Source organism: Brachyistius frenatus, unplaced genomic scaffold (genome assembly GCF_029030835.1).
Source record: "Brachyistius frenatus isolate BFR_SWC_R1_liver_20210118 unplaced genomic scaffold, ASM2903083v1 Contig_233, whole genome shotgun sequence".
NCBI classification, from domain to species: domain Eukaryota; kingdom Metazoa; phylum Chordata; class Actinopteri; family Embiotocidae; genus Brachyistius; species Brachyistius frenatus.
Window position 1 is genome coordinate 461 of NW_027210832.1, and position 16,451 is coordinate 16,911.

General features: G+C 41.5%; 1 protein-coding gene across 1 annotated transcript; it reads left to right on the forward strand.

Moving 5' to 3' along the window:
• The first annotated feature begins 1,121 nt into the window (after nt 1–1,121).
• Nucleotides 1,122–14,476, forward strand: cunh21orf91 (chromosome unknown C21orf91 homolog). Its single transcript, XM_069720123.1, has 4 exons — nt 1,122–1,251; nt 9,762–10,268; nt 11,009–11,071; nt 12,201–14,476. Exons 1-4 carry the CDS (start codon nt 1,125–1,127, stop codon nt 12,377–12,379), a joined length of 876 nt encoding a protein of 291 aa, XP_069576224.1. The 5' UTR covers nt 1,122–1,124; the 3' UTR covers nt 12,380–14,476.
• The last annotated feature ends 1,975 nt before the right edge of the window (nt 14,477–16,451 follow it).

A 16,451-nucleotide genomic window follows, 5' to 3' on the forward strand; every position in this document is an offset into this window, starting at 1 on the left:
TAAGGACTCAAAAAGCGTTTCATGTTGTTAAAAACCACAGAGACGCGGAGCTATCACCGTGAACCCGACCTGTTACAACCCGCTCATACAACCTGCAGCCAGCATCTCTGACAGGAGGATGAGTAGTATGTCACAGGACGGTGACAAAGGGAGCAAACGTGTATTTGTCTGCACATGAATTGGTGCTGGTTTTCTCTGGCTTTCGTTTTCTGGCAAAGCTTCGTCCTCTCCTAGATGTCAAGGTGGAATTCATTTCCTCAAAAAGCCATTAGCCACCTTAAATGGTCTTAATGTGATTGGTAAAGCAGGAAAACTAACATTTTCAGAAGACTCATTAGACTTACTGAAGTCCCTAATTTCCCTTATTAAACCATAAGTGTTCTGGGTTCAATAAACTGCACATCATTGCATGTTGTGATTAGCTGTCGGGCAAAAGAATGATACAGATTCCACAGCGTGGTCTCTTGCGATGTGTTATTGGTCTACTCACACCAATATTGCTAAGTGAGTTGTGAGGAAAGCTTCCCCAGAGCAGATTATTCTCAAAGGCACAGGGGAATGGGTTGTTTACATGCTTTCAACTAAGGAACAAAAACATCCACATGACGGTGATAAAACATTTTTTATTCATCTAAAATGAATCCCTGCTTTCTGCACATCCTCTTACATATATTGTAGCCTTCACAGTTACCTGTTATAAATCAACTCTCGCGACATATGTTCTTGCCCCATAAAGATCACTTGTTTTAGGACGTGCCTGCTGGTGTTTGTGTGTTGTTGTTTCATTGTTGTTATGACTTCAGATTGTATTAACGCCATGGGAGCAAGTTGGCACAGTGGCTGTCCTGTCCAATCTGCTGTTTCAGCAATGAGATGAACCATTTATAAGCTTGTGTGATAATGTACCCTTAACTAAATCAACTAAAAACATATTAAAAAGCCTCTTTCACGGCATTCTGTACCAAATATAGTGAGAACCAAAACAAGTCTTCCTCCCACAGGCAGTACCAAAAAAAAAAAGAGAATTTAAAAGTTTGACCTAATTTTAAAATTGAAGCTTGGAGGTTGCTCTCGGTGTTGAATCATGTGCTCTTTGTCACCGGTTGTTTTTACCCAGAAGCGCTATGGATGAAGAGGAGCAGTTTGTGAACATCGATCTGAATGATGACAATATCTGCAGTGTCTGCAAGTTAGAGACAGAAACGGGGACCTTATCCTTCTGCCACGTCTGCTTTGAACTCAGCATTGAAGGTAAGAAACTGGGCTGACTTTTGCTTGTGAGGAGCAAACAAAGTCATGTGGGCAAAAAAAACAACAACGAAGGAGCGCTCTTCATCACGTTCAACCGCGCAAATTCTTCACCTGAATATACACACATTCTCCGGTGTCTGTCAGATGGGATTTTAAATTAAAAGCCATCTTCGTCTTCGGCAGGTTTGACTGGCGAGCTTCCTTTACAGACAGTCTTGTGTGGATAGATCAGAGTTGGTCTTAGCTGCCGAGAGTCTCCAGTATTTGGATCACGCAGTAAATCACTTTTGCAGAAACACCCGGATTCTTTTTGATCACCAGTTTCATTACGAGTACAGGCTCGTACCAGGAGTTATAACGCAGCCTCAGAGACTTTCAGTTCGTCATCAGTTCGGTGCCTCGTAGCGTTGCCATCCACAAACACTTCTTTTATCCTCTCCAGGACCAACGTATGAGCGTTATGATCAGGGTAATGGGCCTGAAGAACCGAAGCCCTCACCATAGCACACCACTGTGATTCTGCCGTTTGATGTGCCACTCTAACTCAATAGCATGTGTTTGAAGTTTTCTCATCTCCTAATTAATGAGTGGCCTATTTGAAAAAGAATAGGGAATCAGAAGGGATTGGCTGTGGCTCTCATTTGGCACTCATCTCGTAGACGCACAAAGGCTCTTTTCTGCAGCGGTGAAGTGTGTGTATATCTGCGCACAGTATGATTGTGTGTGACATGTCAAACAGCTATCTACCAGTCTGGGAGCTGACTAAAAGCGCCCAGAGTGATATATAGCTTTTTGTTGTCTGCAGGAAGAAATGCATATTCACAAAAGATTTATAGGTCTATTCTGTTTTGGATTTGAGGGAACACAGTGTGCGGGTATAGATGAATTGCTCTGGGTTTTTTTTTTGTGAGCGTTAAAGTTCTGTCGGTAAGTGCTTTGCGAGCTCATTAATCATCATTCAGCAGCATTGTGTAAAGGTGGTATACAACCTGGGTTTTCAGGCAAGCACCTACAGTCATGCAGCATGTAGGTTCACTTGTTTCTTCCAGTGCTCCCTCAGCGGCGGGCTGCTGGGCTTACTGCTGCCTGTCTAAAAACTACACATTTCCAGGTCACTGTCAGATATTTCCTTTGCTGCTCACGAGCATCTTGTTCAATCAGTGAAAGTCTGAAAAGGGATAACCCAGTTTTGGACATGTATGCTTATTTTTTCATCTATCTGCATTTCACAAAAGCAGGTCTTTTGGCCCAGTTTAGCGCCATTCAATGTTTCATCTAGGGTGCTTTGTTGAGATAGTAAGAAGCCAACTGGTAAGATGTTTACGTAAGGGTATCCCCGGGGCTTTTTCTCCTTTCCAAACTTTAGATGTCCTCAGTGCCTATTGGGTTCAGATAAAACTGCATCAGCACCACGGTGTGCTTCTCGAGGTGCAGGTTCAGATGTAGTCTATGACTTAGACTAGACTTCGACTTTGACTTTATTAATCCCACAGTGGGGAAATTCAGTCGTCACAGCAGCATGGAAACACAAGAACAAATTTACAAATACGTATACATAAAATAAGATGGATAAAAATAATTATTTTAGAACAAAAAAAGAGCAATGAATAAATACACAAACTATATACACAAAAACAAATAAAATAAATCAATAAATAGAGCTTGGGATGGATGGAAAATGTCAGGTGCTACCAAATCAAATCAAATGAAATACAATTAAATAAAGTGCAACATGTAGCAATGGAGTGATTATTTTGCAACCGGGGGACAAGAGGTGAGGTTTGCAGTCGAGCACGTGTTTCTCATGCAGCTGAGCATTTCATTGGTGGGAGGAGAGCCTCATGTTGCCGTCTTGGGCTCGGCTGATTATAAACCAAGGCCAAGCCGTGTGCCGGCTGACTGCTCATGGAGACTTAATAGCCCCGGTACCCACTCATCCTGTGCCATCGTTTGTCAAAGGGAGAAAATTACAAAAGTGAATAACCACCATGTGTACAAGTACTATAAAGGGGAGGGAGCGCTCTTCATATCTCGTTACACACACAAGCACACCATCCCAGAGTCTTTAAACCATATCATGCTATCTCGAGGGTGAATTGCTGCGGATGAATATTCATGCCTTCTTGCTCCATGCTGCTTTTGAATATTTATTAGAAGAAATAGAGGCAGAATTGCTTCTTCTTTTTTCTTTTTTTTTTTCCAAACCATGACAGCATAATGCAATGTACAAATCACCGTTGTTGCCCTTTGAATCAACCACTTTCCACCTGAACGCAGTTTGAACAGATTTCTTGAGCAACTTTTTGGAATTGTTCGGAAAATGTCGTTGCCTCAGAATATTTTTAATGCTACGTTTCTTCATTGATTGGTAGATAAACATCAGTGTCTTCTAGACTAACATATACCTGGCAGCACTGTAGCCTGCTGAAAATACTTTTGTTTGTTGACTAATTGGCAAGAAACGTTTGTCCCAGATGTAAACATATATAATACATACCAATAACAAAAGTGTTTTGGTGTTTTAAATCACCACAATTCCACTTTTGATTGGCAACACAGTGTCTCTAATGTAAGCTTTCATATAAAGAGAAGAGAAAGGCTTCAAAAGGCGACCGGGATTAACTTGACTTCTTTGAAGGGAACAGAGCGGACTGTATTTGGTTGGTTTCATTCTAAGGAAAGCCACACATGCGCCCTATTTGATGGTTTGTTATTTTTAATATTTAAACACATGCTGATTATGAATGCACATAGATGAGTAGTTCCCTGAATTAGTGTTCAACTTTGATCAAAACTGGGAGACCCACAAGGTTGTTTTTCTGTTGTTGCATATTTATGCTTTTCTTGTTTTATTTGCACACAGTGGGACTGAGAAACGTTTGTTTTTTTCCGATACGTCTGTACGTCTGTATGCCATATAGTGGATTTGACATGAAAGAAGTTGAAGTATTGATTGGCAAAAGAGTGGTCAGAACCCGAGCTGCAGTGGCCGGAAACATATTCAAATACAGTGTCTTTTACTTGACCCTCTCCTAAATGCCTATTCCTTCCAACTCCACACCTCCAGTTTGTAAATCAGTCTTTTGGTTGTCATTTTTAAGCATCGAGCCCAGCCTTGATGTCCTGATCAATCATCGGTTCACAAGCCGAGTCAAACTCCTCCTGACAAGTAAAGTAAACTTTGTGGGGAAAAAAAATCAGTTGAGTACCCCTTTAAAATAGAACATGCTGTCGTTAAGGGCACATTGGTGTGGTGATGCCCATTGTAACATCATGAGTTTACGACCTTTACTTAAATATTTATTTCCAGCCACAACCTCCCCTCGCTCTGCTCGGAGGTTTGCATGCGACGGGGATGTTCAGACTTATCTGTAAAAAGGTCAGCTGCTGACACGCAGTATTGATAGTTGAAGTAGAAAGCACCAAAATCCACTTATCATAAACCTTCAGAGTCCCATATATCTTATACTGTATGAGCATAGAGATGGACACAAATGTTGACAGTGTGGAGGGTTGTTTATCACCAAGGCTTCAGCTCAGAGCGCCGCCAGGTGCAGATGGGAAGGTTGTCTGTAGCAAAAAGCTTTGTGTACAGTTTAAAGTAGGATGAGTGTTCAGGAAGTGCCGACTTTGTTTTAGCTCCAAGTGGTTGTTTCCTGAGGAAACGGCTTTGGCCTGTGTGTGCTGGTTCCATCAGAAAATACCAAATAGATACCGCTGTGCTTATTTGTACGATATACCGATCAACCTCTGCCTGACTTGTTATTTCTTACTCGCAGTCCTTTCTTTTCTTATTTCTCTCAGCACCATCTGAGCTGCGTACTGCACATGACTACACAGCCTGAAGCGTCAACACAGTACAGCAGAGAAATAGGGAGCTGCTGCAGTCCAAAAACACCACGAGCCAGTCCTTCCAGGCTCCGGCTATTGTTCATCTTCTGTGGAGGAGCTCTTTCCAACTAAAGGAATGGGTTTATTCCAGAGGAGTTTTCATAAACGGGGCTTTGCCAGGACTGCTCGGTGTCCCTGACACTAAGCCGACCCCTAAATTGCCGGTGATACCGAAGATAGCGTTTCTGCGGGGCCGCCCAGAGCGCCAGGCCGCCCGGAGTCGTAGTTTTGAAACTGCATAGCTCCAAAATAATCTAATCAGAACGTGCACATTATATTTTGTTATTGCTTGTCGGATTTGTCATTCAAATGAGAGCCGGCGGTTAGTTTGAAGGTTCATTAAAGTGGACCCGGCCAAAATACTTTTAAAGTTTATGTGTTGACAAAACAAGCTGAACAGTTAAGTTTCTTTTAAGTATTGTAACCCAAAATGCCCACATTTAATAACTGTATCACTTATCCATCAGACTTTACTTGTTGTCTCTAGCTGCTCTGTGCACTGAACTTTGTTTTGTTTTTTTGTTTTTGTAATTGAGCTGTCCTTATGCTCTTTAACCACCTGGAAGATCTGACACCAGTGAGTACGTGAATATCGGTAACCTCCGGCCTCTCACACAGAAGATCTCCTTTATTGGTCTTTTGGTCATCTCTGGCTCCTTGTCAGATGAGATATCTGCTGATCCGCCAGGTTCCTGCTCCATTCCTTCACGCGGGCAGAATTTGTGCTGAGGCCCGGTAACATCACCAGCTGGGTTTGGAATGAATAAACAGACAATTCCTCCAGCGAGAGGCTGGACTAATGCAGTCGGTGCTGATTCTGCTCTATGGGGGCTATTGTTGCATGCTCCTATAAAAGCTTGTTTATTGTCGGTGAACTCTTCACCCTGGGGTGTATAGAGAGGCCTAATTATGTTGCTGCCTGTGGTAGCTGTATGATGGACCACAGTTGGAATCCAGAGTTTTACTGAACCTACTATATGGTGCACCTTGCTGAGTACTTTGGTTTGAATAAATAGGCTTTTTTTTTTTTTTTCAAAAGCTTACATTCTCCATCAGCCTGACAAATATACATCAGTTGTGTCGTGGAGTTTATTCTTTATTGAATACAGCTCTGTAATTATTGGCTTTATAAAGGCCGTTGTCTTCTACCAGCGTGTGATGTCAGATAGCACTAAGCAGAGTAAAGCCATGTGTCTCTGTTACACTATCAGTCCACTGGAGGTTTCATGGTATCTGCCCTGTCGGATGCAGCACGGCAGCATAATTAACAAAAAATACTATTGCCATGGGATAAATGGGCTTTTGTAGAAGTGGTTGGTTCTTTTAATCTTATATTAATTAATGAATTAAGATTGGTCAATCATGAACTACGATCCCTTCTTTGGACAGAGTTAATCCATTTGTTTCTGAAATGTCACTTCCTTTTGACCATATGACGTTTCTGATTTAACGTGTGACTAACTCATCCATGTTTGCTCATACTAGTGTCTTCATAACTAGAGATTCAACATGAATAAATGTTGTTTACATCGTTCTGTTTGTAAAAGTGTCGCTGACTGTGCGCTGAACTCGGCAGCTGAAGGTCTATTACAGTCACTTTAAACATGTTTGGACCATCAACGCCTCTGTGAGTTTGACTTTGGTCACTTGTTTCTTTACTTTTCCTCTGCAAATTGCAACATAAACCTGGAAGGCAAACTATTTACTGATAGATGTCTGTTACTGTTTCGGTTGCCGTCCAATGTGCTTCTGCGTGCTCTAATAGTTGTTTGCGTCGTCGGCCATATTGATAGAAAGAAGTTAAGGTGTGCCTGTACGCTTTTGGTAATCTTCAGGTCTCTGAAACTGAAGTAGATGGTCGAGCTATTGTAGACTTTCAGTTGAGTAGGTGTGGTTTCCTGCAACGGCGTGGCAGAAGGTCTGCAGCGGTTAACAGGTGGTTAGAGTTCTGGCGTCGTCAAGTTCACTGTTGTTCGACACGTTCTCCTGAGCAGCTCCGTTCGGCACCTCACCACCGATGACCTCTGTCCCACTCCCAACCGTCGGCTCCCTCCGAGGTTGTCGAGGATCGAGTGGCCTCGTGCAGCAACATCTGCGGTTCGCAGCAAAACCAGAAGTCTGCGGACAGCTGCTCCAGACGAGGCAGACACGCGTCACACCTGCTCGTAGAATAGAAACAGCGAGTTGTGCTACCGTGCATCAGGGGCACAAACACAGCTGGAACTTAAGGCAGAGTTTTCTGTGGGACCAAGTCTGTCGAGTGCAGTTAGATTTGGATAAACTGCAGCCACTAAACGGAGAGCAGGACGAGCTCAAACAGAGGGAGGTCATCTGAGTTGTTCTGGTGCTCCACTAGTTTGTCAGCTTTTCTTTAATTGTATAGATTTTCCTTGTGAGTAAAACCTTGAGGTTTTCCGAGCTGTTACACAACTTTCTAAAGTCGATCAGTTCACCTGAAATATAAAACTTCATGTACGAAAAACTATTTCACATCAATTTGTAAGCATCTGTTCATATTTTACTTTTCACACCATAAGCGTTATTTATGATTTTTACGCTTGCAAGTTGATTTCTGATTTGATTGAGGATGTGGCTCTCATAATTCCAGTGCTGTGAAATTGTTTATATTTGCTCTCAGGAATAACTGACTCCAGGCTCAAAACTAGGAATAACACTATATTTTTCAGAGTTGTTCCTCAGACCGAACCATCAGTCTGGGCTAGGAGCAGGAAAAAAAACTTGCTCTTTGGTCATCAGTATGCCTTAATGTCTCTCGCTGTCACAGCTGAACAATGTGGATTCACCTCCAGTGAATAGTCCCGAGTGTGGCTGCGCAGCCATGAAAGACAGTAGCGCTAAGCTGCTTAGCTGGAGTGAGGTCTTTGGCTGGTGGTGCGCTGCCCTGGTTGTGGGCCAATGATTTTTCTGCTTGGCAAGTGGTAGTCAGTGTGTGTTTTTGTGGTAGTCCAAAGATGGAGACTGATCGGATTATAACATGGCTGTTTCGCTGGCAGAAAGCTCCCGCAGCTATGAGTAAAGCATCTGGAGATTCACTGACCATTCAATGGGTAGTCTGCAAACACACAGCTGATGCCTTTTATATAAGGGTTCCCTCAAAAGACTAATCCATTTGGAAAGACCTGTCCACCGAGGCAGCCTAAGTCCAAACACAAATATGCGGACGCTAAGAATAGATTTCAAAACCAGATCCTTCAAAACTGAAGCTTTAAAGACTAAACGAAACAACAAAGGACCAAAACATTGCCTTAAACTGTTTTTGTTTTGTTTTTGAGAGTGACTTTTCTCTGCATTCCTTCTCACGTCATGTCAGTTTTATTTATACTGTAATTAACTAACGAGGCAAATACCTGATTGACGTTCCGATCTCTACAACATACAACACCCCCCTATTCTTAAAATCTGAAACACTCGCCTGCGTGTGACTTTCAAACGGCCCTGCACGCCAAACTTTGGACTTTGTTGAGTGCTCATTGCTCATTGCTCGTGCGGCGATAAGATTTGACTTGTGGTATCCGTCTGCCAGTAAAGTCGAGAGAGACGCTTGTGAGATAAACCTGCATGAGTGAAGCTCTTACATCTATACGAAGACCGGTGACTAATCGTCTCCTCACCTCAGGCTCCGACACGGACGTCTGTGTGCTGAGAAATGTAGGCTGTGAGAAGAAGGCCATCACACAAACACACACTCTCTTTAGCCCCATCTGCCATCACACACACACACACACACACACACACACACACACACACACACACACACACACACACACACACACACACACACACACACACACACACACACACACACACACACACACACACAATTTTCACTCTCTTTCGCTTTCACCTTCAGCTTCCCTTTGTTTGCTAAACTCTGGCCCGTTTTACTTCTATTTATTAGGTGTTCATTTCCTGTTTGCATCTAAAATTGGTTACTGTGATCTTTTTTTGACTCGAGCCAGCAAGACTTTGTAAAATTGTACCTCCACAAATCTGACAAATTAATGTAAATTAAATGCTGCTTCTTGTGAAGAGAGACCACGGTCCTTTCATCTGATCAGAGACAGATAACTATTCACAGTCACATCACACTGACAAGCAATTAACATGAATCTCCATATATATATATATATATATATATATATATATATATATATATATATATATATATATATATATATATATATATATATATATATATATATATATATATATATATATATATATATATATATATATATATATAAGAATATATAAGACGGTTAATCTACTATCCCTGCTGTCTCAACGCTCTACTGGTTAATCCACTTCACACTAAGCAGCTTTCACGGAGAGATCGCGATAGGTCAATCTGCCAGTTTTAGCTGGCTTTTCTTACGGGGTAACTTTTTATTTGCTGTGGCAGGTTCAGTAGGTTACTTCTCCGTTTCTCACCAACTGATGAGATTTCTGAAGTCCTTTCTTATAAGTACGACCCCTGAATCTTTTGAGTTCACTGTCTTTCTGCAGTCCTAACTTTGCCAATTTTTTTGTTGGTGTGGCAGCTGCCTTTGTTGGTATGCGTGTTATTGACTCACTTCTTCACGTGTGTGTGAATGCAGGCGTCTCCTCTACTACCTTGTTGCACTCGAAGTCCCTGCGCGGCCACAGAGACTGCTTCGAGAAATGTCACCTCATCGCCAACCAGAAGCTGTCACGTTCCAAGGTCTCCCGAAGTGCCTACGAGGGCATGAAGCTGGCCCTCAGCCAGAAACTGAACCGTATCATCCAGTATGCCCAGAACAAAGACTCGGTCTCCTCCAACGGCCCCAACAGACGAGGGGCCAAGCTCCTTTGTTACAGCCAGCAGAGCGACCTCAAGCTGCTGCCCCAGTCGGACGCTCAGGTGCCCCGCTACACGCCCTGCTGGGACGCCGGCAAAGCAACAGGGCTGCCTGATTACACCGTGGGGATGCTGCAGTGCCACACAGCGGAGGAGCTGGGGCTGCTGCAGGAAGCGCAGTCCGACGTTTGGTCCGGCGACGGCAGGAACGGTCGGCACAGCCGGAACCAGTCATCAGGAGGTGGACAGGCACAGCACAGACAGCAGGGCCACAGCAGAGATGAATGTGAGTGCGTTTATATAGAAATCTCTTTTCTTTTTCTTTTTTACCTACATGTTTGGCAAACTTCAGTTTTATAAAAACAATATGATAATTGAAGCAGAGGTAGAAGCTTTGTTTTTTTTGTTTGGTTTTTTTTCATCTTTTCAAGCAAGAATAATGTAGGCAGCATGTCAGCAGAAAAGGATTGCTGCCTTCCTCCTCTCCTCTCCTCTCGTACCTTGTTCAGTGTGATCTCCGAAGTTTGAAAAGCTTCAGAGCACTCACAAAAAACCAGAATATAATTTTTTTACTCTGTCCTTCATCCTCCTCTTTGCTATGATCTCTCCAGAGAAAAGTAAATTTTCCTATAGCCTCGTTCCTATAAACTGCGTCCTTGGTATTTCATGTCTGGTCTTAACTAAAGCTGCTTATGACCACAGATTCTGCAGGAATGTGAGAGTCTACTAAAGACCCCCGTTTAACAGTGTGTGCTTTGAAATTAACAACAACAATTCACAGGAACACCAGTTACCTGCATATCGCTACATTAGTTCATCATCTCCCTGCAGCACTCGGTTTAAAATAGCTTTTCTATGACAAAGTACAGATTAAAATCCCTATTTAATATTTCAGAGAGTTTTTTAGCACATACATAAATTAACAGTTTAAGACACAAGTTGGCTTTATGGTTTTGATATGTGCTGGTTGGTAACTAAATGACAAATGTAATAAAAAGCCTTTCTTTCTTTTCTTTTTTTTTCCAGTGACTGAAATGACTGTGGATGAGCTCCATCAGCTGAATGCCCAGCTACTGATGCAGATTCAAAGTAAGTGGTTTTCTTTACTGGCATCCTGATCGACCGCATCCTTCTCCATTCAGTCATCTATATTTCAGACGGAATTTTTTTTTTTTTTTTTTTGTCAGCTTCAATATGTTATGCTCGTTTCTCATAAATCCCCATATGGGACTTTTGGAGGCCCTCAGGAAAAAAACTGCTCCAGAAAAGAAGTGTTTGAACCCACAGAATAGCCAGCCTGAGTTTGAGCTCACAGATTCAGGACATAAGACTGAATAAATCAGGAATGATATAGAGTGGAAGCCTTCTCGTCAACACATCATCTCCCTCCATGTGACCGGCTGAATTGGGCGCCGTGCAGCACTCGCTTACACACACACAGCAGGCCTGTTCACGCCATTCTTCATCTGCTGCTCTTTGTTCGATACTCAGTGCTGCAACGGCTCAACAACAAGCATCTAAACTTTAATTCTGGATTCGGTGAGGTGAGGTGGAGCACCCGCTGCATCGTGGGATGACTGACGTAGCACGGTCCTCTCTGGGAGAGTTTTGTCACACTTCTGCTTAATTCACGCTCCAATCATTGTTAAACGTTTTCAATATTTTCGTCTTTAGTCTTTTACTCTGTTAAGTCAAATCGTTCCTCTTGTCACCGTTAGGAGACAAATGACATGAGGTCATGTGATGCTGTCGTTCACCGCGGTGAAGTCTAGTCTGCGGCCGACCTGCAGGTTCTTATTCACCATTCAGGAGCCGACATTTTCCACATAGTTTCATCTCGTTACTCAGAGCAGATGGTGAGGTTATTGCTCATAATGAATAATTTGGAAGGCCGTCATGCGCACGACTTTATGATCAACAGTACTTATTATTACTAATTATAATGGAAGTGTCCATAAACTTTTAGAAAATATATGTTCCTGAGCTGCAACAATGTCCTTGATTAAAGTTGTTATTTTAATTGTATCTTTTTTTTCCGGGTATCATAAGCTGGTGCATTTTCTTACATGTTGTCTTCGCTCTTTGCTCCTTTAGAAATCAGTATCATTGATTTTCCTTATCTGGTCCGTATCGCCCAGTTGTTTTGTCTGTGTTTAAGTTGACCTTGTTTGTGAAAGAAAGTGCTGACCTCCTCTATTTGCCTCCTCTCTCCCTCCAGAGGTCTTCGAGGAGCTGACGGCCGCCGTACAGGAGAAAGATTCGTTGGCGTCAGAGCTGCACGTGCGTCACATTGCCATCGAGCAGCTCTTTAAGAACTGTGCCAAGCTGCCCTGGCTGTCCATTAGCAGGGCCGGGGTGAAGGCCAGCAGCGGCGGCGCCGGCGGCCCTGTGGAGTGAGGTGCTGGAAGGCAGCGGCGGGCAGGCAGGAAGGGTTTCTGTCTCCGCTGCTGGGAAGGAAGTCGATGAACACTTTCAGCATGCGGGACGCAGCTTCACGTACACTGAGTGACTTTTCCAACACTTTGGGTTGTTAGTGCTGCATTAGAGCGGCATCAAGGGCTGGCTTGACGTGGTCTCTGTTTTTGTGGTGCAGCGATGATGCAAGGATTAATGGTGGTTCTGAAAATGAATTGCCTGTCTGGCATGTGACCTGGATTCCACCCGACCCTGGTGGCCAGGACACATGTTCACACCAGGTGGACTGGGGCCCACGGCTTCCCGGCCACTGAACTGGAGGCGGAGGTGTTCTTACATATTTTTTTTAACTTGTTCCACACTGAAAAACAGTTTGCAGAATTTTACATACATACTTGCTGTTGGTTTTTCTTTTCTTTCCTTTAGTCTGCTCGCAAACATTTCAGTTCTGATTGTTGCACTTTTTTTTTTTTTTGTTGATACATTTTTAAATCGACTTCAGATTATATCCGACATTTATATTGAAATATGGGTTTTAGCGCTGTTTGGTTCTCCTCCATATGTCATCTACAAAGTGGTGAGTTACAGTATTTTATAGGGGTGTAAAATGGACGATGTCCCTCATATTCATACCATCAGGCACTGCCAGCCCTAGTGTTTGATGGATGTTTTAATGCAACTCCCGACACGTTTACGCAGCTGCACACTGACAGTATTATGGGGTTTTCAAGATGCCTTCGAAGTGCTCTAACCTGACGTGATAGTTGGTGAAAGTGGTGGTCCTGCTACCAAGTAAATCAGACAGATTGAACAGCTGGAGGCTACATCTGCTGTGAAAAGTCCAAAACAGTTACTCACAACAAAGTTGTACCGCATTTATTTAACATATTTGAATAGTTACAGATCAATTTGAATCTGGAAAAAAGCACGAGAAAGCTATCACCCAAAAGTACCGTAGAGGATGCAACAAAGACAAATGGAAGTATCTGAGATCCTTAGAAGTGAAAGTATTCAAGTTTAAAACAATATACTGGCTCGGCAGGTTTTATGGGTCGGGTGGAGGAACCAACACTTTGGCAAGCAGCAAGTGGAGATGTCTGTTAATATACCCTCTTAAGAGTCGCAGATAGGTATTTAGTTTTGAATTCAGTTTGTGGGTTTATAGTAACTATAATTGCTGGTGAGATTTACTTGATATTTTAGTACAAAGTTGTGTGCTGTCTGTTTGTATAGCTGTCAAGCACAAGTCGTATGAACAGCTATACACTGAAAGAGCACTATCAGAAGTGGAAAAGTTGAAATATTGAAAAAGAAATCAAGCTGCCAAACCAAAGTCTGTATTTGTTCTGTGTTTCATTAATGACCTACAAGCATTTGATTAGATTCTATTAACAGACGAAGATGCAATACCAAACTGATTTTGAAATGTTATACTGAGCCGGGGATTTTCACTCTGGAGGTGTTGATGTAAAAGAGGATTTGTTCTCAACTAGACACGGTATGCTTTAGAATTTATTTATCTTTCACGATGAGCGTTAACTTGTGTCGCCCTCTCTCTCTCCTGCATCGATGTCACAGCTAAGCTGATGTCATAGCAATACAAACAAGATGGTTTGGTCTACTGTGCCTCTGAAGGTCCCTGATGTGCGAACAAAGGGAGACAAAGAAAGATGTCGGGATGCTGTTAACAGTCCGAAGCTTCGGTTTGTGTGTTTTCAGGAACAATATGCAAGAAAGAGACAAATAAATCAGAAGCCTTATAAAGCAGAAATATCTAAAGAATATTTGTTGTCTGAGTTTTTCCTCAGAGGAGATCACAGAACTACTCGAGTATAATAAACTGGGAAAGACGAGGTTATAATCAGATTGATGTTTAGAGAAACTCAGCAATGTCAGTGTATCTCGTTCGCTCTCTCTTTGTAAGAGATTAGATGTATTTGACCCTTTTTAGGGGTTGAAGAAAGATTTTTAGCTCCATTCTAAATGTTTATCTTGGTTTTATTTGAATAACTGTGTTCAGTGTGCTTGAGTGTTTGTGTATTTAGATTACTGGTCCTCGATGCAAATTTTCAGTCATTAAATCTTTAAAAAAAAAAAAAAAAAAAAAAATTTTTTTTTAACATGTTTCAGTTCTGAATGCTCTGTGTTTTTGTACACTGGAAACATGCCTGTGCCTGTGCTCAGCAGAACATTCAGGCTGCCTGTTTTTGTTTGTCTGTTTTGTCTGTCTCATTATGTTTTACCGAGATGTAAGCATACACTTCCATCTCCTTTCTTTAGGCTTGACTCCTCATCCATTTGCTGTCTAATGTTGAACAACGGTGCATTTGTGTTGTTTGATGTTTTGAATTCTATTTATTGTGTTCCTGGACCTTACACGGGCTGTGTGATTTGTGCTCAAGTGACTTTTTCTTTTTTTAATAAAATGAAAATATTTTTACTACATACCCTGACATGCTGGTGTTTTCTTGATTGTTGCAACTGCAGCATTAAAAAAAAAAAAAGGGTCTGTAAGGCCGTGGCTGTCGCTAGTGTCCATGGGAGATTATTAATACTCACGGAAAAGAAGATGGCAGCTTTTAAATTGCTTGTTCCACCATATGAGTGCTTTAAAAAAGAAATTGAATGCAGGAAAATCAAGTTAGAAAAACGGATTCAAGTATTTGGTTATACTTTTACATGTCAAAACCTTTTACAGTGTAGACAATCTCCCAGTCTCTAGTCCATTTATAGCTGGCTGATTATCAGCCAGAATTCACCTTGTTGTTTCCTGACATTGTAACTTGTAGGAAGTGCAATGTTAACCTGAAACCCAGTCATTTGTTTTAAGAATAAAATAAGTTAAACTATTATGATATTTATTACCATTGGCTACAGAGGCAAAACAAAATCCCTGTTTTATGGCCCATTTGTTGTTTTAGATGGACTGCACATTACTTTAGAGATAGTGCTGGTAACATTCTGTGGTAGCGAAAACATTTACTTTAGATTAATAGTAACTATCTATGGTAATATTCTGTGGTCTGTCTGTCTGTCTATCGATCTAACTGTCTGTCTGTGGGATTAATAATCTAACTATCTATCTATCTATCTGTCTGTCTCGATCTATCTATCTATCTATCTGTCTGTCTGTCTATCTATCTATCTATCTATCTATCTATTTATCTGTCTATATATCTGTCTGTCTGTCTGTCTGTCTATCTAACTGTCTATCTATCTATCTATCTATCTATCTATCGATATACTGTATATTGATAGATAGATAGATAGATATATATATATATATATATATATATATCGATAGACAGTATAGACGACAGACAGACAGACAGATAGATAGATAGATAGATAGATAGATAGATAGATAGATAGACAGACAGACAGACAGACAGTTAGATAGACAGACGGTTAGATAGATAGATAGAAGTTAGGCGCCCCCTGGTGGACAAAGAGTGAATGCGTTAAAGTACAAATGATCCTGAGCGTCGTTTCCGGGAATTATGGGCACTGTGTTGAGAGGTAAACATCGAATAAACTTTGATCCAATATTTTGAAAACGTTTGTAATCATCATTATAATTACAATTAGATTTTTTTTTTTTTGGGGGGGGGGGGGGCCTATTATCACGATTTGTGACACCACAAATAGTTTGAATCCTGGTGCAATTCAACTTACACAAGCATGATGGAAACTTGAAACCTCCTGTACGCATTGACCTTACAGTGAAGGATAAGACGTGTTGTCTCATGTTATGGTGGATAGTGCCATAACATGTATTTTGTTATTAATAGACTATGGAATTCTTAATGAGTGAGGAGTAGATGTCATTTTAGTGTTTTTGTTTTTGTTGTTGTTGTTTTTGTGGAAAAATCAGCCACATATTGTTATTCAAAATTCAACTCAAAGTATGTCTGGAGGGGATTATTAATAATTACCTAAGGTAACAATAAATTAGTTTATAACATGAGCATACACTGAAATTAGAATTTACAAACGGACAACTACTTTCTTAGTGAATACCATGTTAGATTTTAAACCTGGATGATCTACTTTA

Bases quoted from the DNA above. Each gene is read 5' to 3' on its own strand.
- cunh21orf91 (XM_069720123.1), top strand. From the start codon at position 1,125: ATGGATGAAGAGGAGCAGTTTGTGAACATCGATCTGAATGATGACAAT. The intron at 10,269-11,008 runs GTGAGTGCGTTT...TTTTTTTTCCAG, and splicing joins GGGCCACAGCAGAGATGAAT to TGACTGAAATGACTGTGGAT. The intron at 11,072-12,200 runs GTAAGTGGTTTT...CTCTCCCTCCAG, and splicing joins GCTACTGATGCAGATTCAAA to AGGTCTTCGAGGAGCTGACG.